At 39.9% G+C, this 26,133-nt stretch overlaps 1 protein-coding gene across 3 annotated transcripts in view; it reads left to right on the top strand.

Moving 5' to 3' along the window:
• PPP2R5C (protein phosphatase 2 regulatory subunit B'gamma) overlaps positions 1-25,030 on the top strand; it is a 326,481-nt gene extending 301,451 nt beyond the window's left edge. For 2 of the 3 annotated variants that reach the window (XM_084630786.1, XM_084630788.1), the window contains 5 exons: positions 4,048-4,175; positions 6,604-6,705; positions 9,071-9,143; positions 11,785-11,901; positions 24,174-25,029. In XM_084630786.1, coding sequence (XP_084486912.1) covers positions 4,048-4,175; positions 6,604-6,705; positions 9,071-9,143; positions 11,785-11,901; positions 24,174-24,305 — 552 coding nt within the window. In that variant the 3' untranslated portion in view covers positions 24,306-25,029. Of the gene's footprint in view, positions 1-4,047; positions 4,176-6,603; positions 6,706-9,070; positions 9,144-11,784; positions 11,902-24,173 lie in introns of all 3 variants that reach the window. The other variant, XM_084630787.1, reaches the window with a different exon arrangement.
• The last annotated feature ends 1,103 nt before the right edge of the window (positions 25,031-26,133 follow it).

Below are 26,133 nucleotides of genomic sequence, written 5' to 3' on the forward strand. Positions count from 1 at the left end.
CAGCTCTAGGTGCAGCTCACACAACAGCCATAACGGCTTCCACAATGGTCATGAGGTGATGCTCCTGGCCTTAGTCCTTAGCTCCAGCAACCGGCCTGCTTCTTGGCTCCACTGTCTTTACAGGACCTGTTCAAGAAACTGTGCAGGAGTTACAAGTATAGACAACTGTTCAGTCTACCTCAACTTCCTACCAGGGTCATACAGATCCCAGGAGGCCCAAAACAGAACTTCTGAAGGCACACCCAAGAGCATTATATCAATTACCGCATCGGATTCTGCCCCCCTTTTGTTTTCAGACTGACTCTCCCAGTTCAATCTGGCGAGGTCCCTCATCACCTGAGGCCACTGGATGCTGAGTATGGTGGAGGAAGATTACACCCCGCAGTTTTCTTCCACTACCACCTATCCCCATCCCTCTTTAGGGTCCCTTCTCACAAGCAACTTCTAGCATAAGAGGTCCAAGCCCTCCTGTGAGTAGGGGCTGTGGAAAAGGTGCATCAGAACTTGAGAGGGAAGGGGTTTTACTCCTAATATTTCCTAATCCTGAAGGCCAAAAGGGGTCTTCAACCCATCTTGGACCTGCATTGCCGCAACAGTTATTTCAAGAAACGAAGGTTCCGCATGGTCTCCCTGGCCTCCATTATTCCCTCCCTGGATCCAGGGGACTGGTATGCTGCCCTCAACTTGAAAGATGCCTATTTCCACATTTTCATCTTCTAAGGCCACAGAAGGTTCCCCAGATTTATCGTAAACCAAACTCATTACCAATTCACTGTCCTCCCCTTTGGTCTGTCAGCAGCCTCTCAGGTTTTTACAGAATGATGGTGGTAGTGGCCTTCCTCAGAAGGCAAGGTGTCAGAGTCTACCTGTACCTCGACAACTGGCTGATCGAGGGTCGTTCAGAGGCTCAACTGAAGAACAGTATCAGCCTGGTCCAAGCCACCTTCCGTGCACTGGGCCCATTGTTAAACGAGCAAAAGTCGACCCTCATTCCCATCCAGAGAATAGAGTTTATCAGAGCAGTATTAGACTCAACCCAGGCCAGAGCCTTCCTTGCAGAGGCTCAATTCCAGACCATATCGGCTCTGATATCCAAGGTTAAGGCCCACCCCATCATGACACCCCTGTTTTTCCTCAAACTTTCGGGACACATGGCTGTGTGCACTTACATGGTACAGCACGCAAGGCCACACCTCAGACCCCTGCATGCTTGGTTGGCCCAGTGTAATCACCAAACGGACACCACTTGGACTCAGTGCTTACAGTTCCCACCCCAGTCCTTGCCTCCCTTGACTGGTGAAGGATCCCCAGTAGATGGCTGCAGGCCTTTCCTTTGTCACAAACCCCTCCCCTGAAGCCTTCAGTATCTTTCATTTCAGATGCATCCGATCTAGGTTGGGGAGCTCGCCTCAAGCACATCAGGACTCAGGGCCTGTGGTCCCTGGAAGAACTCTCCCTACACATAAATGTCAGGGAGCTCAGAGTGGTCTGCTTAGCTTGCCAAGTGTTCGTTCCCCAGATCACTGGCAAAGCTGTGCGAGTGTTTATGGACAACATGGCAGCCATGTTTTACATCAACAGAGAGGGAGGAGCACGCTCCTTTACCCTGTGCTAGGAGGCCATTGGTCTGTGGGACTTCTGTATGAAACACTCAGTTCACCTCAAGGTTTCCCATTTTCCAGGAGTCTGGAATACCCTAGCAGATCACATCAGCAGGTGTTTCTCCTCTCATCGTGAGTGGTCCCTTCAGCCAGAGGTGATGAGATCCATCTTCCAGAGGTGGGGGTCTCCCCAGGTACACTTGTTTGCAACCAGGCAGAATAAAAAATGTCAGCAGTTTTTCTCATTACTGATCACAGTCCAGGCTCTCCGATGCCTTCCTGCTTCTATGGACAGAGATCCTATTCTATGTGTTTTCTCCAGTTCTAGTACCCAAGGTCCTTCTGAAAGTCAAGCGAGAAAAGGTAAGGGTTATCCTTATAGCTCCTGTGTGGCTGCAACAACATTGGTTCAGCATGCTGCTGGACATGTCAGTAGCATCGCCGCTGTTGCTCCCACCCCGCCTGGATCTGATCTCGCAAGACCATGGCCGTTTACTCCACCCGAACCTCAGGGCCCTTCACCTGACCGTGTGGATGCTCCATGAACCTGTTCAGAGCAAGTTCACCAGATCTTACTAGGTACCGTCCACTAGAGCTACTTACCCAGCCAAATGGAAGGACTTCTTGGTGTGGTCTTCTCAACAAGGTCTCTCACTGACTCAGTCATCCCTCCAGCTGTGCTGGAATACCTGCTCCATCTTAAGCAACAGGGTCTGGCCCTCACATCTATCAAGGTACATCTAGTGGCAATCTGTCTTCCACCCTTCGGTGGATGGTAGGTCGGTGGTCTTGCATGATATGTCCATTCACTTCCTTAAAGGGGTAGAGAGACTTTACCCTCAAATTTGTGAACCAGTTCTACTGTGGGTTTTAACCTGGTCCTATCCAGACTCACTGGCCCTTCCTTTGAGCTGCTAGCATCATGCCCTCTGTTGTATTTCTCTGGAAGGTCGCCTTCCTGGTGGCAATTACCTCAGCCAGGAGGGTCTCAGAAATTAGGGTCCTTATCTCAGAAACACTTTATGCAATGTTCTTTAAGGACAAGGTTCAACTGCACCCCCACCCAGCTCCTTCCAAAGGTGGTCTTGCAGCTTCATAATAACCATACTATTTTCCTGCCAGTTTTCTTCCCAAAACCACACAGGAATGCAGGGAGCGGCATTAGAAGTGCCCTGGCCTTGTACATTGGGAGGAGCAAGCCGTTCAGTAAATTCACACAGCTCTTCTTGGCAGTAGCAGACAGGATGAATGGCCTACCGGTTTCAGCCTGGAGAATCTCATCCTGGATCACCTCCTGTATTCATACATGCTACGAGCAGGCAGGTGTACCACCTCCTGCCATCTTGACCACCTATTTGACCAGAGCTCAAGCTTCATCAGTGGCATTTCTGGCCCAGGTCCCAATCTGAGGCATCTGCAGGGCTGCCACATGGTCGTCATTGCATACCTTCTCTTCCCACTACGCCATCCCCACACCAGGCTAGAGAGAATGCCAAGTTCAGAAGAGCAGTGCTACAATCTGCATGTCCATGTACTCTGAGCCCAGCTCCTTGGGTACCACTTATGAGTCACCTAACATGGAATAGACATGAGCAAGCACTTGAAGAAAAGAACAGTAACTAACCTTTCCGTATCTGTTGTTTTTCAAGATGTGTTGCTCATGTCTATTCCATGACCCACCCTCCTGCCACTCTTTCAGAGTTCTCTGGCAAGAAGGATCGTGGTGCACCAGAGTCTCCCACTCCCTGCCTGTAGAAGTTTGTCTCCAGATGCACAGCTTTTGAGTGACCTGTCTTAACTCTCAGAGAACGTAATTTTTAGAATATATACGTAACTCTTCATGTGTGTTCTGTGTACACAGTTCACAATGATTGATTACTAGTACGACACAAGCTTTCATTAGACACCTGACATGATATTCTTTAGTGAACCCATGGGATCCTTGTATCCCTATGTACCTCTGTGCCTTCTGCGAGTTGGCTTCAAGAGATCCTTGGATCACAGCAGTTCTTAAGTTTCTTAGCTGTGCTGCAGTGCAACTGTAGAAGTACCAAATTGGCACCCACTTTCTTGATTAAGAACCTTTTTTTAAATGTAAGGAGTGTGTCACTGCCTACATGACACCAACAGGTCACAGGGGTTCTATTTAAATTGTGAATGTGCTGCATCATAGATAAAATGGAGGGCACAGGACACATGTTTCTTAAGAATGATTTGTAGCCATATGTTTGTAAAATACACAGTTCTGACCCAGATTAAAAAGTAAATCATAACTTTGAATTTCTTGATGGTAATTTTAAAATATTTTGATACTTAATATTTGGTATCCTCAATTCTCTCCAAGCCATTTTATTTCCTAATTTCAGTTCTGTTTAGCAAACTTTATGGTATGTAAATGCTAACTGGAAGGCAGATAAAGTAGTGTGCTTACCTTCATGTCTTTCAGGTGGCAGAACGAGCACTATACTACTGGAATAATGAGTACATTATGAGTTTAATCAGTGACAATGCAGCAAAGATTTTGCCCATCATGTTTCCATCATTGTACCGAAATTCAAAGACACATTGGAACAAGTAAGAGATTCTTGTACAAATAATATATTGGTTATTATATTTAAAGGATTTTCTAAATTTTGGTAATGTTACTTATCTAACAGTATTGAACTTTCATTTCAAACAATTAGGGTTAAAATGCCCTGTGTTTGTGAATTACCTGTTGTAGCTACAGTATAATCATGCATAGTGACAATATTTCTCCCCAAGACCTTAACAATGTGAAAGGAAATGAGTGAGGGCAAATGTCATGTCGCTGTCAGAGAGCCCAGGAAATGCATTTGAGAGGGTGGGCTCTTTCCTGTAAAAATATGTTTTAGTGCAGCTTTTCTCCTATACCATATTTTATTTTGGTTTATTTATATTGAGTAAATTAAATGTGTATTGCATAGTAGCTTAGTGGTTACTAAAGACAAATTTTGATGGTTGATCTCTAAACTTTGTTGACCCACATTTTTCCATTGATAATCATTTGACTATATCCATATTAAAATCATCTTATTCTTTCTTTTTTCTTCTTCCCTTTCTCTGCATTTGTTGCCTGTTTACTTTCTCTATCTACATATTTCCTTTGTTTTTCCCTTTCCATCCACACAATAGTATAATACTCAAGCATGAAAGTACTCCTAGTCAGCCCCATTTTGAAGCTGCTCCAGCTGCAAAACAATTTTGTTTGAGCTAGTGTGCAAGAGCTGGTAGTGTGGTTGTTCCATAGCTCATTGCTGTGAAGTGAGGACTATTGATTGGTTGGCCTACAGTAATGCCTGATGAATCTCCCAGTAACTTCAGTGAAAGGTATACTGAGGGAAGTGTGTGCAATAACTGGATACAGGTAATTCATTGATATACTGATTTAAAAAATATAATATGGATTACTTTTAAAAGAAAAACTGTAATCCTAAAAAAAGATTCAAGTTGTGAATAAAAAATATGGGTTACTTCCAGTTGTTTTTCTCACTTTTTATGGCCATCCATTCATTCTGTCCTGAGCATGAGTGAAGTCATGAAATCCATTACACCCCCACGCTCACTGTGTAACCAACATGAATGATGCAAATTAACGATGTAACTGATTTCTTTTCTGATCTGGTGATCAGTAACTTATAATAGATTACTTCTATAGAGTAAACTTTTACTTTCCTGGCAATGTGCACTATATAATGCAGGTGAAGATTTGTTGTTGTTTCTAATCTGTTTGTTTATATACTCCCAGAGGAATTTTGCATACTATATTTTAAAATTCTGCATATTTTATTTGTCAAAATAACACAATAATATAATCAGTCCAGTTTCAATTATTTTTGATAATTTATTTCAAAATACTTGTCAACAAGTATGTCAACCATACAGACAACAGCAAAAAATATTTCCCCAGGAGTAGAGAGTTAAAGAAACCCCTTGGACAACCAAGTTCCAGTGGGGGGGCACTATGTGGGGCCCCCAGAGCCCAGACACCTGCATTCTCATCGCCCCAGAACCCAGCTGTGGGGAACCCCCCCCGGCCCAGACACCAGCACCCCTCCTCCCGCCAGAGCTCAGATACAGGGCACCCCCCGGCGCAGACACCACCATGCCCCTCCCCCCCCAGATCCCAGCCATGAGGCACCCCCCCATCCCAGACACCAGCACCCTTTACTCCCAGCAGCTTCTTTACTGTCCTGCCAGGGGATGTTGTGTGGTGCAGCCCTGCCCTTCCTCACCCTTTGCCAGGAGAATGAGGATCAAGCAGAGTATGCAGCCTCTAGCCAGCCAGGCTGGGTGCTCTGCTCACTGCAAGCTGGGCTCTACAGAGTCCAGCGGCCCCTACTGACGGCCAGCAGCTCTGCAGCCCAATTCTGCGGGGGGGGACAGGGAATTCTGCAAAATTCTGCATTGCACAGTGGCACAGAATTCCCCTAGTTTTAAGGAGCCCTATTATTGTGATTCAGTATTTTATATATTTCTGCCATATGTGTATAGATGTGGTTATGCTTTCAGAATAATTTTTACAGTATGCAGACTCCTCTATATCAGTATAGAAATATTTATAGAATTTCAGTCAGTTGACAGTATAATTGTATCATCTGCTGAGGTCTATACTACTGTTTTAATTTTTTTCTAATAATTCAATTTTGATTAAAATTGTATCAACTTTTAAATTTCTAAAGCAACCGTATATTGATGCACAATATCATATAAAGGAGAATTAGAACCTCTGAAGAACATTTTTCATTAACAAGTGGCAAATACTGCTGTAGAGTAAGTAAACTGTATTTGAAGCTGCTTAAAACATTTAATGATTTAGAATTTGTATTAGCCATACTGTAGCTAAAATGAAACTTCCATTAACTAGTTTTGTCTTCATGTATTCTAAAATAATGTAATTTTCTAGTTGTGTAAGTTATTGGCTACAGTTGACCAGAGCAAAATTTAAAGTACTGAGAGTTTCAACCCGAAGTTTTACTTATAGGACAATACATGGCTTGATATACAATGCTCTGAAACTCTTCATGGAGATGAACCAAAAACTGTTTGACGACTGCACACAACAATTTAAAGCAGAAAAACTGAAGTAAGTTTCATATTAACATTTCAGCTTATTCTACAATAACCTGTTCAGAGAATTTTCATTGTTTACTTTGAAAAGCTACTCTCGCTTTTTTAAAAAAAAGTTATGCCCATTTTATTCAGCACAAAAATCTGAAAATTCACATGGTGAGATTCTTTTTTTTTCTCAGCATGCATGAACCATGAAATGTTTAAAATAGTAGTTCTAACCTAATACTGTTGCTGGCAGCCATCTTTCTGCAATATCATTGTTGTGAGACTGGTGGTGTCAAAGTCCAATGGAAGAGAACGCTAACTAATTTACATCCTGTTTTTATTTTAGATGCATTATCTGCCATCTGTCCCCCGCATACCAACCCCAGTACTTTTCAGAATCCTCCAGCATTGTTTTGTAGAGTGTGTGCATGTGCATATATGTACAGGGCATTATTGTATTTTGTCATAAATGCAATATGTTTGTATTAATGCTATGTGGTAGCATATTCCTCACAGCCATCTGTAAAGTGAAGTATTTAATTTTGCTTAATTTCATCTTTAACCTAGGTACAAATTTAAAAGGAAAATGCAAGAGATTCCTTTATTTGATAGACTGAGCAGCACTGGGAACTTATTTCATAAATTGTTGATAAATAGGAAAGAAGTATAGTATGGTCAGGTAAACAGAGCAGGGGATTGGAAGCTTGAACTTTTCTGGTTTTTATTCCCAAATGTGCAACTGACTTGTATGGTCTTCAAGTCACTTAATTTCTCTGTGCTTCCACTTCCCCGTGGGTGTAATAAGTCTACGCATGTTCACAGGGATGGTTTGAGGCATAAATAATTGCTTGTAAAGTGTTTCAGATCCTGATTAAAAGAACTATAGAAATGAAAACTATTGGTGGTTCTGTTTCAGCATAGTAATATTTGGGGGTTTGAGCAGATCTTGGTTAGAATCATGTTTTCAGTTTCAAAGTGAAATGATGGTGATCTCTTCCTGTAGCAGTCCTTAAGGGCTTAGCAACACATAGTTTTGTACTGCTTTAACTATATTTGTTTGAAATCAATGCAATCCCTCCCCCCCACCCCCGCAACTAGTGCCTCAGTTATACTACAGTATAGGTGCTTATGCTGGTATATAGGTTATTCCTGTAAATTTAAGTGAAAGTGAGCTAGAACATGTAGCATGAGACAAATTTTAAAAGTATTCTGGCAAAAGGATAAAAGAAGTGTATCTTTTTTGCTTCTTTCTATGATGTATAAAGAGGACTGAGTTTTTGGTGTACTATTTTTCTAGTAAAAACAATTCTACGTATTTTTATATTAGAAAATAAAGTCTTTATTCTATTTTTTCCTGAGTGCAGCAGAGTCCAGACAAGAAACTGAATCCTGAGCAACTGAAAGAGTGATTTTTTGCTCATGAATTAAAATTCATTTGAGGAGGGAGGTGTTGATTTAACACAACCACTTGAGAGGACACACTCTTAAATATTTAGAACTCCTACTCTACCATCTGACGGCTGAGAGAGCTCCCACTGCAGTGTTGAAACTCTGGCCCCACTAAAGTCAATTGAAGTGTTGCCATTGACTTCAGTAGAGCTGGGATTTCACACCAATTCCCTGGCCAAGGAGTTAGTCAGCTAAAAAGAAGAATAAGAGTTAATCCTGATTTTTCTGAGGTGGAGAAGAAGATGGAAAAAAAATTTCCCTTTCTTTTCAATGGTCATTTTGCCCTTTTTTACTCCACAAGGAAGCCATAAGGGCACAAGCTCATTCCCTTCCCCATATGCTTTGCAAATCACCTTTGAATGTACATCTCTTAAACAAGTTTAGACAATAACTAGACACTTTCCCTTGATTTGTTTTCCTCAAGTATTTCTCTATTAATGAAGCATTATTCAATTTCAAAATAGTTTTTTATCTATGTGGTTATTATTTTACTTACATTTAAATAAACTACAGTCAGGACAGTGGAAATAAACAATGCCCTTTACTGTTAATTTTAAAGTGAGAATCCAAAAGTATTTCAGACTATACACCAGTCTAAATGCAAAAGATTTTTGTTGTATTATTTATTTTTTAGCAACATACAGCTGTCAAAGGCAAACAGATTGTGCACAAAGTGAGAATGCCAGTTGGTTTATTGTAATAAAGTGTCCTTATTTTCTTGAGGAAAATTGTCATTCTTTTGTTTTAATATTGCCCTGGAATAACAACTAGCAGTATGGTATGGTTTAGATATGTATATGGAGAAGCTGTCTATCAAAAATTGGTATTTTGGACTGTGTGAAGATGCATCTAAACAGGTGAAATAACCAATTATTCACTATTCTGTTTAAGAATAGTATGTGAGTTGTATCTGTTACCTCTGTTTTTAAATTTTATTTTTGCAGAGAGAAGCTAAAATCGAAGGAAAGAGAAGAAGCATGGGTTAAAATAGAAAATCTAGCCAAATCAAATCCCCAGGTATTTAGAAAAGATTAACATATTCATGTTAAAAATTCTAGGTTTTTGTTAAATATCAGTGGGGTAACAGATATGTGACTGATCCTGGAAATAAAACAGTTTCACTAATACTGTATATGAAAAATCTGCAATAAAAATGCTTTTAAAATTTGTAACCTTTCTCTTGTGCAAGTACTTATTTTGCAAACAAGGGTTTCAGACAAGATTGATCTGAAGTACCTTTTCCTTTCTTCCTTTGCAAGACATATCTATAGAATTGTGGTCTGAAAAGTGATTGTTCAGAATTGCATAAACAGAGATTATAATATTGGTTTCTTTTGAAAAACTTCAGTGTAAACAAAAGCCTAAATTAGAAGAAGGATGTTGGGAATTGGAGTGTTTTCTACTAAAAGCAGAACTTCTGTCTAGCTGGGACTTGTGACCTGTCAGATTTTTTTACTCTGCTGTGCCAAGTGAATTAAAGTAATGGTGCATGACCCTATCTGTTGTATCCACCTGGCGCCTGGATTGTGTAGTCGACCGTTGTGGGTGAACATGCACATCAAAACCAGCTCCCAGCTAAAAGGAAAACCATCTTGTTCTTAAGTAAATACAGGTTCTATAACCAGCTACAAGTGCAGGTTTTTCTGAAAAAACAAAACTTTTAGAGTGAACAAGCTATTCTGATTTATTGTTGTTCTATTGCTTTGTGGTGTGTTCCTATGCTGCTATTTGTTCCTTTAAGTGTCAAATTTCTGGATTTCAATCATGTCAAGGTTTGCTGTTGGCAAAAAAGGAAACCTTTACCTATAAAGTTCTTATCAACCCAAAAGGTTCCTGGCTGAGTACTACTGTTGGGGGGTCCAATGGTTGCATTGGTGTGATCTTAGTATCAGTTTAATGAATAGTAAAGAATGCAGCTATATTTTTCTAACCAAAAGACATTTTAGAAATATTTTCTCTCACTGACTTTTCTGGGAGGTTACGGGGGAATCCTTTCCAAAGTGGTCATAGAAAATATTTAGTAATTAAAATTGGACAGTTTATCAGTAGGTCAACTGAGTGAGCTTAAGTGCATTGTAACTTTATAAAGAACCATGTACATGAAAGCAGAGAAATTTAAAACTTTGTGCAACAAAACATACTCTATTTAGATAAACAGATACATTTTTGAGTGTACTTTTTGATTAGTGCCATAGACAAATTTGATTAATCTTTGCCAGTAAGTTTAACCTTACTAAAAATGCACCATACAAAAGTGTTGAATGAAGAGTACATGCTTGTTCAAAATATGTTCATACTTATTCTCACAAAAGATAAACAATTGTGCCTTGCTAAAAAAAACTGTTGTGACTTATTCAGACTGATCTAGTAAAATAATGTAATTGTACAAACGTGAACCTTTTTCTATTGTTCAAAAATCATTCTGTGTAACTATGTATCTTTTCTAAAACTGATTATCATAACCTATGTATACAATGCTTTACATAGTCTGCTTGAATAACCAAATTAATATAACCAGCATGTTAAATTTAAAAACACAAATTAATTTTGACACTTAAGCCCTCAGCCACATGAAGAATCTATATATAGCATATCGGTGCATGCTCTTAATGCTTTTTTTTGACGACCAAAATTTCTTTCAGAATTTATATCTAGTTATCTGTCTTCTAGTATTTGTTTTTATATTCCTAATTTTTTAATTTATACTTATTGTAGAAGGGTATTCCTAATTCTGCCCCTTATGTAAAAATAAAGTGTAAGGTATTTTAATTATAATTATAGTGACTTAAAATAATTAACTTTTTGTACTTAATTTTTTTCATTTTTCTGCTTTGTATCATGTGAAATCAGATTCGTCTATTAAGTTACCATTACATTCAGTTACTAAAATAATTGTGGAAAAATCTTAATGAGTTTTAAAATGGTGTGTGTGTATATGTGATACACAGCAGTTTTTTCTTTGTTGGTCTTAACAGTACTAATAGATCATTTGATTTAAGATAAAAATTGTAATTGTCAGGATCTCTGCAAACTAGTGCTCTATGTTAAAGTTTAGGTTCTGTAAAGTTTAATTTGACAGGTCTTTTTATTCAGCAAAGGTACTGTATGTTCCTGTTTTATATTTCCAAAAGAGAAGTACTTATACTTTTCATTGTATTGTGAAAGCACACCATCGGAAAACGTAGTCTTTTTGAATATTGAGTTTTGTCTTTACAAATACAAACTTGCTCCTGCAACCAAAACCATTACGTATTTCTGTTGTTGTATTGATCAGAAAATGTTTGACAGTGTCTCTAATACAATTTATATTAAATATTTAGCAGAATAGAGATCGAGCATTGGCAATTTAGAATTTTATTCTTCCACCTTTAAAACTCAGATTGAGACATGTTCCTGGTATAATTTTGCTCCTTTTACTATAATTGTATATTTAAATATTGTATTTCTGCCAGAACCAAAGTAATGGAGACTCAGTTTTTATCTTTCCATCGTACTTAAGTTCTGGGAGCATAAATAATTTAAGTCTTGATGCATTAAAATAAATTATACAGAAGCTAGTCTAAAATTAAGTCTTACCAATTAAATGCTCTGATTTACTCTTAATATCCAGTTATCATTGCTAACAATGATTATATTTTAACAATTTGCATTTTATTAGTACCCAACATGTAGTGACACCAGTGTGCTGAACAGTCCTGTTGCAATGGAAACAGATGGGCCTTTAATTGAAGATTTACAGATGCTGAAAAAGACAGTGAAAGAGGAGGCGTGTCAGGTAAAACTATATGAAAAAATTAAACTTGTTCTCTTAATTTACAAAACTGTAAATAGTAACCATTCATACTAAAGATAGCAGTTACCTTCTCTAAAAACAGCAGTACCCATTAACCCTAGAAATCATCTTGAGTAGTATTTTCATAATTTAACTATGGTATCCTGCAATAATCAATGTTGTCAAAGACGTTACTTTAAAACAAAAAACTGGTAGCCAGAAATAAACATTCTAGCTGTAATGCCCGCTTTCTACTGTATGTTTTGTGATTTCTTCTACAAAAACATTTTTATTTCTGTTCATGTCATAGTGTGGACAATGAGTATAAAGATGGCTAGGGTGTGTCAAGTTCTTTTCTCTATACCTTAGTTTTTTTGCATGAAGGAGAGGTTGTAAGAAATATAGTCAGACTTAGTCATTACCAAAGTACCTTTCATCCAAAGTATTATCCTTCTTCTATAAAGTACACTCCCTTAAATTTGTTCATATCTTTTGCTTCTGTTGCCACCTCTTATGTTGGCAGTCTGGCTATCCACTTGTGTCCCATTTCACATTTTTGCAGAAAATTGTTTCAGGGTAACTGGCAGTTTCTCGATTCCTCAGTCTGCCTATAAATGTAGATATGGGATAGAAATTGCTCTAGTTGTGATATCCTACCTGGATCAATCGGTCTTCAGCTGTCATTAAGACTGCGCCGATCACAACACGTCCGCCGTTCTTCGCGCACTCTTGCCTTTCTTCTCCATGTTGGTCCAAAATGTTTAACAATGTCATCTTCCCATCTTCTTGGAGGCTGACCGGGTGGTCTTTTCTGTTCTCACGGGTACCACTCAGCAATGATTGCAGTCCACCTATTGTCCGTGAGCTGTGCTGTGTGGCCCGCCCATCACATCTTGTTATGTCTGCTTTCCACGACAATGTCTTTCACACCACTGCGATCTCTGATCATTTCATTTGGGATGTGATCCAAAAGGGAAATACCCGACATAGCTCGTTGCATTGCCCTTTCAGCTACCGACAGCCACTGTTCTCTCTTTCAGTGTCCACATTTCACTGCCATACAGCATGGCTGGCAGCACTGTTGAATTGAAGATATTTGTACCTGTGGTCTTGTCAGTTTTTCCTTTGAGGACGTCCTTGATGGAATTAAACACATACCATCCTGCCCGAATCCTTTGTGAGAGTTCTCCGTTCAGGTCTTGGCGCATATTAACTTCTTGGCCCAAATATATGTACTGTTCTGCTTCTTCGATTTCTTCTCCTGTTACCGTTATTTGGGCTTTTTGTAAGACATCTGATCGCATGTATTTTGTTTTGCAGCAGTTCATTTTCAGGCTGACCTGACTGCTTTTCTTGTTGAGTCTTCGTAGCATGCTCTGCAGTTGGGTGCTTTCGGCAATTAGTACAATGTCGTCCACGAATCTGAGATGGGATAATCGTTCTCCGTTTATTTTGATACCACTCCTCCAATTGATCTTGTTCATAACCATTTTGACAGGCGGTTAATAGTTTTGGTGAAATTGTATTTCCTTGCTTTACGCCTTTCTTGATTGGGATGAGGAGGGAAGTTTCGAGGAGAGTAATATCTGTTGTACATCCAGTATTCGCTTCCTTAAACAAACTGATGTACTGCATGTTAATGCCCTGCTCTGCGAGTGCCTTTAATATTGCATTAAACTTGACGCTATCGAAGGCCTTTTCATAGTCGACGAAAGCAATGCACAGTGGGAGTTTGTATTCTTTTGCTTTTTCTAGGATCTGGCTAAAGGTAAATATATGGTTGATCGTGCTGAAATTTCTTCGAAACCCTGTCTGCTCTCTCGGCTGTTGTTCATCCAGACTTTGCGAGAGTCAGTTCGTTATCACCTTTGTAAAGAGCTTGTAGATGTGAGAGAGCAGGCGTATAGGGCAGTAATTCTTAAGCTTTTCCTTCTTCAAGATATCAACTAAATCTTAAAGCCAGGGCCTTCCAAAGTTTTTCACCTCCTGCAGAAATTATTTCTGACATTATTCCATCTTTGCCTGGAGCTTTTCCCTTCTTCATATGGTGTAGCGCGCTTCGGACTTGGCTGACTATTATTAGGGGGACACATTCTTCTGACTCTTGGAGTGTTGGGAGAGGGATGTTGATTCTTGATTTGAACAGTTCTATATAGAATTCCTTGCAGACCTCCTCCATCCCTGTTCTGTCTATTACTGTCTCTCCATCCTTGTTCTTCAACGCTGTTACGCTCAATCTATATTGCGTCAATTCCCGCTTGCATGTCCCGAGGCTCTTGCGTGATTCAGCTGTTTTGAGGAGCTTTTCTTTCTGGAAGTTCTCAAAGTCATCCTTCAGTTTTCACCATATAAGCTTGCACAGAATGGAGTACTCAAGGTTGTTATCCGAGCTCCTTTTCATGTTTCTCTGCTTCTCCAACAAACTTTTTGTTTCATTCGAGATCCTTCCCTTCGCCTTCTTCAGCTTTTCAATTTCAGGTGCTTTTATGCAACGTCTCAGCTTGTCAGCAAAGATACTGTAGTCCTCATCACACTTTTCCGTCTGGGTCCAGTCAAACCCAGAAATTGCTTTCTTCAGCTTTGCTTCATCGAATGTCTTTGGCCGCTGTTTCCTGTTTCCCACCTGTAACACCTTCTTTTCCACCAATTCATCGAAAATCGACTTTACTCTAAGCAGGCAGTGGTCACTGCCGGTGTTGAAAGGCTGCACCACCGAGACGTGTTGAACGATGCACCTTTTATTGACTAAAATATAGTCCTATTTCATTCTTGCTCTTTGTGTTTGGCGTGATCAACGTCCACCTTCTTGCGGTCTTCTTTTTGTACCAGGTGTTTGCCATGTACAGTTCTTTCGTTTCTGCCATCGCTACTAGCCTTTCTCCTCTTTTATTCCTTTCGCCGCTGCCGTATCTCCCTATGAACTTTTTGCCAGCTTTCCCTCACCCGACCTTGGCATTGAAATCTCCCATCGTGACAGTGTAAGTGGACTTTTGCGAGAGGTTCTTTTGAGCTCTCGGGAGAATCTTCCACTTCTTCATCCACACTTCCACTTGTGGGAGCATAGGCCTGGATGACCTTGAGGGTAGCTTTTGACTTCATTTGAAGATGCAGCACACCAGTATGTGATGATATTAGCTGGCATGTTATGACTTTCAAAGACCACTCTTTATTGATGATAAATCCGACTCCTCCAACATTTCTAGCACCATCTCCCTTTCCGAGCCTCACAGCACTTCCATCCTTCCAGTTGACTTCCATCTCCTTCTTTCGTCGGGTTTCGCAGACACCGAGGATATTGCATCTTACCCTTTTTTTTTCTCCTCCATCAGATAGTTTAACATTTCCTCCCTGGACCTACAATTGTAAGTACACACAGCAAGGGTTGTCCTTTTCCATGTTGGCCTAACACCTGACATTTTTAGCAACCTCTCATCGCTCAATTTCCGCTCCGCCACTGTAGAATGGTTCGATGACACGCAGGGAACTAAGACCCATTTGCTCATGTTGTTTTAGCTGTTAACTTCAAGCCATCCCACTGGCGGGCAGGCATGCGTACCTCCTCAAGCTTAGCTAGCTTTCAACCTCCAAGGAAAAATGGCAAGTGCTCTTTCCTCTGAGAGAGCAATCCCCCTCCCTGGATTGGATAGTCCAACACCTTTGTAGCATGGTTAGACCTACCGGGGCATAGGCCCCGCTACCATAGCTGTCAGACGGCCAGGGTCACCGCTGCGTCACGAGGCACTGAGGTAGGATTTTGCAGTGGGATATCCTACCAGTAGATGAAAATATCTTGTCTGTGCTGATTCTTTTACATCTGTCAGTTGGCTGTGAGATTTTGTTGAACCATTTGCAGATACTGGTGAGAGTGGATGCTTTTGTGGGGTCACCTCTTGTATATAGTGCATATTTGAGCCTGCTAGAAAACTTAGTGAGAAGACATGAGCCTCAGTGCGTTCAGTTTCATAGGACTTCCACCAGGCAAGCTAATTCAAATTGCCTTCAAGGAACTAAGTTTGCTGTTCTGTAAATCTTATTACCCCCTTCATAGGCATGCGTAAGGCATTACACACAGCAGAAAAGTTGTTTTTCCATTGTATAGGAAGGCATGTCAAAGACAGGGTTAGGTAGGTGGATGTCTCATTCCCCTCTGCACTGTGGAACAGGGTTCCATGATTATTTTCATTCTGGTAGCACCTAGAGCTCCAATTCTGCCTGGGGTTTCTATTGTGCTAGGCTCTCAACAAACAGCGGAAGTCAAACTTTATTTTTTTATATCTTCGTAACAGAGTAAACAAAACTCTTAAGTGTGGAATGGAATTCAGGATGTGGAGGGAGTCAATAAAACTGTGAAGCAATGCTGAGGATCATAACCTGGGAAGTAGGGTGGGCAACAGAGCTGGAGAGGGGTGGGTAATGGTAGCTGCTTTTATGCTTCTCCCCTGCCCCCTTTTAAGTACAGGCTGTGGGGGGTTGCAGACAAAGTTGCCAGGCAAGTGAAGATGGTCAGTTTGCTACAGAAGACACTTCTCGATCTGACAAAGCTCCTATGGCTTACCAGAGGGGAGGCTTGATCTGATTAATCTTACCACGTCTGCCAACTTGAACTATTGCTATAGACCTTTAACATGTCTGAGAATAGTTGCAGTGTGGCATGGAGGCAGTTAAGTTGACAGGTTGCCAAGCTTTTTTGAGAACCAGCGAAGCAGTCAGATCGATAGGACCAGTGAGCCGTGGAGAGAAGATGAAGGCTGGGGAGTGAGTCTGGGTGTAAAACAGAACTGCACAAAGCTCCAGTGACTTGTTCACTGTAACTTTTTCCATGTTGGACAAGTCAAATAACTTCTGGCATTTTTCTCCACAAATTACCCTCTTTGCCATTTCAGTAGGCCAAAGCACTGTGAAAAATATGCTTGTGACTTTTGGAACTGTTATAGGAGGCTGAAAAAGTGGAAATTTCTATGGAAATTGGAAAGAGGAATAATTTTAAAATAATTCTACCAAGAAAGCATTGAAGAGTGTTAAAAGTGCCTAGAGAAATAAAGTTGGTTGTCCTTTGAACCATTTGAGAGTGATTTCTCAGATTGTTCATGTTTAAGGAATTCAAACCCTGCTGAACACTCATCACAACCGGAACAGCTGGGCTGTTAAAAGTGACTTGATAACATATTGTTCCTTGAACAAATGGGAAGAAAAGTCTAACATGTTTGTTTGGTATTTGCTGGTTTTACAGGATAGGTATCAGAAATCCTTTGTATTAATTTCTCTATTTGAACTGGATTCCAACAATTCAAGACAAACCAAGACCAGAAAGGCTTGCAGGTTCAAAATTTTTGCATCATGAAAAGCAACTGAGAAAAGAAATTAAATACAGTAATTATTTTGACTCAGGAGGTCTGTTGCACATTATGCAGAGATACTCAACTGACTATTACAATACATAGAAACTACGTTAAATAAAGTCAAAATTAATGTTCAGTTGAGTTCTTTTGTGTATTTAGATTTGCATACAGTCAAGACTATCAAAGAAAGGTATTCATTAGTTAGTGTCGGAACAGCTTTCTTAAAGAGGGCTTACAGAATTTTTTTTTTAATTAGTAAAATATCAAAGTTTATCACTGGGAGACACTAACTAGACAAGGAAGTTATAGAAGTGAAAATGTGAAAAGTAATCACTGATGTGGAATGATTCACTCAATTATTTAATTTTCATTCCTTATGTGTAAAGGCCAGTAAAGCAAAAAAAGATTAAAACGGTTAACGTGAAGCATTTTCTTTTCTAGCTCTGAACTCTGGTGGTGTAGAATGCATTTTTAGTTATTTATTCAAAGCCTAGGACAACTTTCATTTGGGTGTTTTGTTTTTGTTTTTTCCTGTTATGCTCAGAGAAAAAAACAGACCTCCCCACTTTCAGAACTAAATGCAAACTCATAGTTTTCAATTTACACTTACACTCCCTCTCTCTAAAATATACCCACTCGTTCTAACACACAAAAAATCCTGTAAACTCATCTAGCTATTTCTCCTGAAGGATAGGAAGGAAGGAAAATTTGTTTATCTGTTTAAATATTTGAGACAAACTCCTACTATGGTGATGGGGGCTATATATGTACTCCAAAGATCTCATGATGGAAGGCAACCTCGTTGGGAATTATTTTCTGACTGACAGAGTAGCAGCAGCATTCTTCACATTTGGAAGTTCAAGACAGTCTGTGATAGTAGAGTATTTGATCTATTGAAATAGAGAGAGATGTGTGTGTGGCAATTGAGAGATCTGTTCAGTGACTTTCTTATGGGATGTGAAGGTGACAAAAGTCTTAAGACATCTAAACAGGCTTCTAGAGAGTGCTGGGGAGAAGTCTGTGGTTATGGTACATATTAGTACCAGTAACCTAGGGAGGTCTTGGAAGCTAAATTTAGATTGCTAAGAAGAAAGCTTTAGGTCCAGAGCTTCTGTGATAGCTTTCCCTGAAATGCTTCCATTTCCATGTCTGAAGCCAGGGGAACTTCAGTGTCTCAATATATGAATTACTCCTAAGGGGCATTCTGCGGGACTGCGTGCCCGAAGGCAACAGCTACCCCACCCCCCCACCCTGATTTCCTGCTTTTCCCTGCAGAAAAAGGCAGGGAAGCCCCGCATTTGGGGGGGGGGTGTTGAGACCATGTACAGTTTTGGGGTGGAGGCGAAGCATGGAGGGGCACATGGAGTTACGTGCCACTGTCCGTGTTCCCCCCCCCCCCGCCAGTTCTGCAAATGCAGATCTACCCAGCTCGGAGGCTGCCTCGGGCTCCACTGACTCAGTTGTGCTCTCCTTTTGTGTGCTGGGAGTCTTCCTATTTTCTGTGGAACAGTGAGTGCCCGCCATGGGGGCTCGGTAAGGGAGGTGGGGGGAAGAGGCAGTGGGGAAGGAAGGAGGTGGAAATGGGCAGGGGACAGGGAATGTGGGAGTGATGGGAGGGGAATGGAGAAGAAAAGGGGATAGGGGAATCACTGTGGAAAGCGGGAGCCTGGCATGTGGCATCTCCTCGGCAGCAGCTGGGGCTCCCCTGTTAAGCAGGCCCATCATGACAAGCCCTATTCCCCACCCCACTGAGCCCCAACTAGCTGCACCTGGACCCCCACTCCATCAAGGCCCGCCCCATCTCCCCACACCCAGACCCCCCCGCTGAGCTCAACCACCATTACCTGGATCCCCTGCAGAGTCCCATTGCCCCTGCACCCGGAACCCCTCAACGAGCCCCTGTGCATTCAGATCTTCCACTGAGCTGCCTGCACCCTGATTGTCCCACACAGAAACCTCTCACCCCACACCTGGATCCCCCCATACTTGGATCCTGCTGGGCTGAGCCTGCCCAGCCACAGCTGGTGCACCTGGTACAGAGGAGCAGGGCCCCGGGCTGTTTCTGGGGCAGGCCCAGCCCTTGCACTGTGTCAGGTGCAGCCTCACTGCCGAGTCCCTGTACTGGGGGAGGTGGGAGCTTCAGGGTGATCTCCCACCTCAGTGCAGTCAGTAGCTTGTGGTCCTCACTGCCATGCTGGAGCCACATTTATTTACTGACCAATAAAATTTGGAGAATTTTAAAATATTGTGCGCAAAATTTTTTGGCACAGAAGTCCCTCTGGACTAATGGATAAAACAAGGATTTAAAGAGGAGATTTTCAGGCACTGGGGCACATTGAATGCCTATTAAAAAAGGCCAGGGGAGTGGAGGGAGATGGGCTCCAACTTAACTAAAGTAGAACCAGATCTCTGGCACACAAAATGAATAAAGTTTGGGAGAACTGTTTAAACTAAGAGCTGAGGGAAAGCTGACAGGTGCCACAGAGCACTGCAGTCTAACAGACATCCGTTAGGAATATCAGTAATACAAATGTATCTCTGTATCTACCAAAGGTTAGGGCAGAGAGAACAATCAACCTAGAGCAGGGACAGGTTGAGATCACAGAGATAAATTCTGTTAGATCAACAAGGGGTCAAACTAAGGATTTTAATAAAAAATAGGCATATGATCAATAATTACTATAAATGCCTATATACAACTGCAAGAAGCTTAAAAGCAAAATACATGAAATAGAATGCCTGGCAGTAGAAAAGGGCCTTAACATAAAATGCCTACCGGAAACATGGTGGAATAACAGAAAATTAATAGGAAACTGTCATACCTGATTAACCTGATTTATATTTCTTACATAGTTTATAAAGGGGTGGGGAAGTAGTATTATAGCCAAAAGACCCACAGAATTTGGGGATAGATTTGGTTTTGAGGGAACTGCATTGTAGTATCTGTATGGATACAAATCCCAAATCTTAAGAGTACAAATATTTTAGTAGGGTTATATTGCCAGCCTCCAGATCAGAAAAAGCAATATAGGATGTAGAATGTGATGAGACCAGAAGCAACAAGGTCTAATAAAGGGTAATAATTGGGGGACTTCAAATACTCGTATATAAACTGGTGGGTCCCTTTGGGCTAGTAACTGTACAAATACATGGTATGAGATGGTCCTTGTCTTGAAGAGATTAGAGTCTAAATAAACTTTAAACAAACAGCAAGTTCTAGAGCTCAGAAGAGGAGAAACGGTACTCAACTTAGACCTAAGTAATTCATAAGAGTTGGTTCAAAAGTAAGTATATGCATAAAACATTAAGTTGTAGTGTTCAAAATATCTCATTGTTTTATTATTTGTATTAATGTAGTGCCTAGTAGCCCTAATCTTAGACCAAGAGCCCACTGTGTTAAACGCTGTACAAAAACAATCAAAGGACAGTCCCTGTTCCCAAAGAGCAATATAATTTAAGTGTAGCATCCTTGGGAAAGGAAAAATAGTGGGAGAAGAACTGTAATCCCATAGATGTAATACCTATACCACCAATGTCGCATGGTGACATTTAACTTTAGAAAAATGGTTAAAAAATAAAAGTAGTCAAAAGGTCCCTAACCTCAAAAAAAAACCAAAAAAAAAAAACCACAGTAACAGGCTCAGGGTGCATGCATACTCTTAAACAGAATGAGGAGCAGGATGGCAAGAAGTAAACCAGCATGGCTAAGGTTCATGAGATTATTTGAGCTAAATAGGTGACCTTCAAAAAGCAGAAATCAACCCCTAATGAAGCCAATAGAAAGGAATATGAACTATGGCAGGAAATATGTGAGAAGGAAATTAGGACAGTATTATATCAGAAGCAGAAAGCCTGCAAGAGAATCAATGGGTCTGCTGGCTGATCAGCAGGTAAAGGAAGCAATTAAGCATAAAGATGTTTCAGAGAAACTAAATTTCTTTGCATCAGACTTCACCACAGTGGATGTTTTTCAGTAATAAAGGTGAGATACAATGAAAGACTGAGATGTCAAAAGAAGAGGTACTGAAACAAATTTATAAATTATAAAGCAAGTCACTAGGACAAGATGGTATAGGTCTAGGAGTTCAGAAGAAACTTTAAGAATGAAGTACTGCTTACGGTATTATATAGTCTCATTAAAACCAGATACCATGCCAGAGGATTAGGGGGCAGCAAATATGCTTGTTTAAAAAAGGTGATGAGTCACTCAGGGAATTTATAGTCCAGTAAGCCTTTCTTCCATATCTGATAAATTGGTTGAAATAATTAAAAACCAAATTACAAAACATCTAAATGATCATAATTAGATCTATTATAATTTAATTTTATTTACTATTTGTATTTTTGTAGCACCTAGGAAGCCTAGTCATGAACCAGGACCCCATTGTGCTAAGTGCTGTACAAACACAGAAAAAAACCACAATCCCTGTCCCAAAGAGTTTACAATCTTAAATATAAAACAAGAGACAGCAGATAGATGTGGACAGGGGAGTACAAGGAGACCCTATTGCTCAGTGTGACAAGCTGCAGTATCAGCAAACCAGCAACTTAACTGTTAAGCTTTTCATGAGTATCATGGCAAAGGAGACTTGTAAGGAGAGATTTCAAAGGGAAAACAATAAAATGGCTTTGCAGATGTTCACATGGAGCTCTTCACAAGCATGAGGGTCAACATGGGAGAAAGCATGAAGGTGCTTATTTAAAAATGTAATAAGTGGGCAATGAAGGCTGGCATCATGGACCAATTGGAGATAGGTGTTGACCTGTCAATAGTGAATCCATGATGGTAGTTAGGATTGGGATAAGCTGTGAAAAGCCTTGAAAGTGAAAACAAATTGCTTATGTTTGATGTGATAGAGAGTGGGGGAGCTAGTGTAGAGATGCAAAGAGAGGAAAGTTTTATATTTGCAGCAGCATTCTGAATGGATATAAGTAGGGCAAGGTTGCATTTGTCAAGACCAGAGAAAAGGATGTTGCTGTAATTGAGACATGAAATGATGAGAGTCTGGAAGACAGTTTTAGCTGTGTGGATGGATAGGAAAGGCCGTGTCTTAGAGATGTTCTGCAGAAAGAATCTGCAAGATTTAGATGTAGCTTGGATGTGAAAACCTAAAGAGAGGTCCAAGTCAAAGGTGATGCCTAGATTATGGGCTTGAATGACAGGCAGAATGATAGCGATGTCCACAGTGATAGAGAAAAGAGCTAGGAGTGTGGGTCTGTGGGGGAAAGAGGTAAAGGAGACGAGCAAGGGAGGGAATAAGTGAATGCAAAGAAAATCAGGACATATGGGTTTATTAAGTCAAATGGAAGAGTAGAGAGGGAAGAGCAGATGAGAAAATCTGTGTCTGTGAGAAAGGAGAGAGTTGTAAGAGGGAAAGGGGGAAGAGCAAGCAAGATGAGGGAGGGGGAAAGGTCACTTATTTTGTCAATTTTCTCTTGGAAGAAATTGGTGAGATCCTATGAGGAGACAGCGGTGGGGGAGGAGGAATGGGAATGTTTGAGGAGTGAGTCAACGGTGGCAAAAAAGTGGCTGGGATTACAGACATGGGTTTCAGTTAATTTAGAGAAGTAGGTTTTTAGCTAGGAAAGTGGTAGAACTGAATGAAAAGAAAAACTTATAGTGGAGGAAGGCAGCCTGGTAACAGGGTTTCCACCAGAAAGACTCCACAGCATGGTAGCAGGAGAGGAGGAAGTGGATGTTGGGTTGGAGAGTTGGGTTCTGCAAATGAAATCATGGTCTACTAATCTATTAGAATACTTTGAACAAGCCAGTACAGTAGTCGATGAACAAGACCTAGTTAACGTAATTTATTTTGGTTTTCAAAAAGCCTTTAACAAAGTACCTAGCAAGAAACTATTGAGAAAACTAAGTAGTTTGGGAGGCAAAGTACTGTCATGGATCAGAAACTCTGAGACGAAAAAACTACAGAGTAGGAATAAATGGTCAATTTTCATCAAGACAAAAGGTGCCTGAGGCTCTGGGCTAGGTCTGGTGGTGATCATTAGATTTGTTAATTTGGGGGAAAAGGGTGAGCAGTGACTGTGAGGTGGCAAAATTTGCAGGTAGCAGTTGTTTGAGTTAAGTAAGACTGGGAGAAGCTTCAGCACAGACTAACTTAGGTGAATGGGCAACACAGTGGCAGGTGTAATTCAGTGTTGACAAATGTAAAGTGCACATAGGAAGGAATAATTTTAACTATTCTCATACCTTACTGGATTCTGGTTAGCTGTAACAACTTGAGAAGAATACAGCATTTTTGAGGACAGCTGAATGAAGACCTCTGTTCAATATGCTACAGTGATCAAAAAAGCAAACAAAATATTAAGGTGCATAAGGAATGGAATAGAGAATATTTTATAATGCTGTTCTATAAATCAAAGATATTCCCTTATCTGAAATACTGTATTCAGCTCTGTCACCCATTCTTTAAAAGGACATGTCAGAATTAGCAAAGGTTCAGAAATGTGCGATGAAAATGATTAGAGGTGTGGAAAAACTCCCCTGAAGAAAGATTGGGACTGTTTACCTTAGGGAGAAGACATAAGGATATACAAAATAACAAATGGTATGGAGAAGGTAGATCAGCAACTGCATCATATAGAAGCAAAGACAATAATTTGGGGGAATAAGATTTTACTAATAAAACTAAAAATGTTTTGGATGGACTTGTTATAAAGCAATATTTGATCTTCTCTTTTTGCTTAACAAAATAGTCTTGACTGAAAACAATGTGTGGATAGTTGGGGTAGGAAGGAAATATGGCAAACATTTGCGGATAGTTGGGGTAGGAAGGAAATATGGCAAACATTTGCAACGCAAATTTTAACCCTCTTCCTAAAGTACATGTACATAGGAACATGAGCAAAGATTCTTGAATATTAGTTTGTGTTTGGCAAATAACTTTTTTGGCCAACTGTTTTGCATTTTGATTTCAGGCACAGAGAGATCAGAAAAGAGATCGTCCTCTTATGCGACGCAAGTCAGAACTGCCTCAGGATATTTACACCATGAAAGCCTTGGAATCCCATTGCAGAGCTGATGAGCTAATATCACACGATGGGCATTAGACTATTAGAGTGAAATATTATTTTGGAGGAAAACTTTTTTCTGGACTCAGTTCTACAGTAGAGAACTTACTTTTTTGTGCCATACCAATCAGTTACACAAAAGTCAAAGCTTTCTTCAACCCAGTTCTGAAGGCAATAACTTAATACAGTATGCAGCTCAAGATTAGTAGTTCAAACAATGGTAAATTACTTGATTCCATATGCAGAACCATGGGTTGACTAGTATTAGATGGCCACGTTTTTCTGGCGGTGTTGTCATAGTACCAGTTAGTTGGTAAAATGAATAGTTTTATAGTAGTACTTGAGAATAATATTCTGTAAGTTACTTCCACCAAAACTGAAGTCATTTGAATGACTAATAGTTGGTACTATGATAACACTGTTTTCAAAAGCAAAATTCTTTCGGATTTAACTATTACATGTTTTTCTAAGACTTCAACTTTGAAACTGTTTCCACATTACTATTGTCTTGTAATATACCAGCAGTTTTGAAAATATACAGTTCTTTACTTTCCTATTATAAAACACAGCTTACAAAATGGTAACTTCATGACAATCCTCAATCACGGTTGCTTTCTAAAAGTTCTGTAAATTGTTTCTTTACTTAGGATAAAGACATATATATACCATGTCCTAGTACTTTACGTGTATTTAAAGCCATATTTTCCAGTCTTTAGTATGTAATACAGCACCAGTATTCCAAAAGTCAACTGGTAGAAGAATTTGTTTCCAAAAATGAAAATTTATCTACCTTGACTGGGAATAAATTGAATATAAAAATATTTATATTTTTATTTTCATTCCTTGTTTTCAGTTTAGTAAAACACTGTTTTTCCCTTATCTGAGCTTTTAATACTCAGCATTTTTTCTTGGGCTCTAAGAGTTCAATATTCTGTGGCAGATATCATGATGTCATTTAAGTTGCATTAGTCTTCTCAGACAGACAAACATTGTTGCCTTTCAGTGAAACACAACACCGATAGCTTGTATTATAAAGTAAAAACAGGTAAAAGATGTGAGTTTAAGAGCTGATAAATCAACAGTGACCGTAGTTTTACGTGAATATATTTTTTTGTGTTGTAAAGAGCACATATATTACAAATACACCTCACAAGTAAAATGAAAATGCATCTGAGTTGCTGATGATCTTCAAATGCTGCTATATTTTCCACAAGATTACTTGCATGTAGTGAGCTTTTTGTTGTAGATGGAAAAGCACGGGCGGAAAATCTCTTTCAACATATAGTGCTTTGTCTTCAATATTTGATTTCTCTCAGGGTGGCCAGTATTTTGACTTACTTATCCTGCTTAAGAGCTGTTTGAGATGTGTTCTGCTATTCTAAATGGGTGACTAGTTTCTTTTGTTTCTGGCAGTGACATAATATAACTTTAATGTTTAATGTCTTGATGCATAAAAAGATAAAAATGTGGCTTCTTTAAAAATAGTTTGTTTTATTTTTTCAAAAAGAGGTCTCCTGCATCCATAAAAATATTGTGCAAAGCAGACATTCATAACAACATTGTGCAGATGTCTGCTGGTTATAGTGAAAATACAATTTCCAATCTTTATTACATTGTCTATTGGAAAAAGTCATTTTAGTGGGTGGGAATTATTGCTCAAACAAACAAACAAAATCACCTAAATTGAAAGACCACCTGAAGCTTCAAGTGGAAAAGTCCACTGTGTGTGAAAACGCTTCCTGTTAAACTTGAAAGAGAATATGCTTTACCATTATGATAAACTATATTGAAACCGTTTAAAGATGCCTTCTCCTTTTGAGGGAAAAAGGGTGCTTTTTTAATTGTATAAAGCAATGTCTATGTATTT

Source organism: Lepidochelys olivacea (assembly GCF_965140295.1).
Source record: "Lepidochelys olivacea isolate rLepOli2 genome assembly, chromosome: 6".
NCBI classification, from domain to species: domain Eukaryota; kingdom Metazoa; phylum Chordata; order Testudines; family Cheloniidae; genus Lepidochelys; species Lepidochelys olivacea.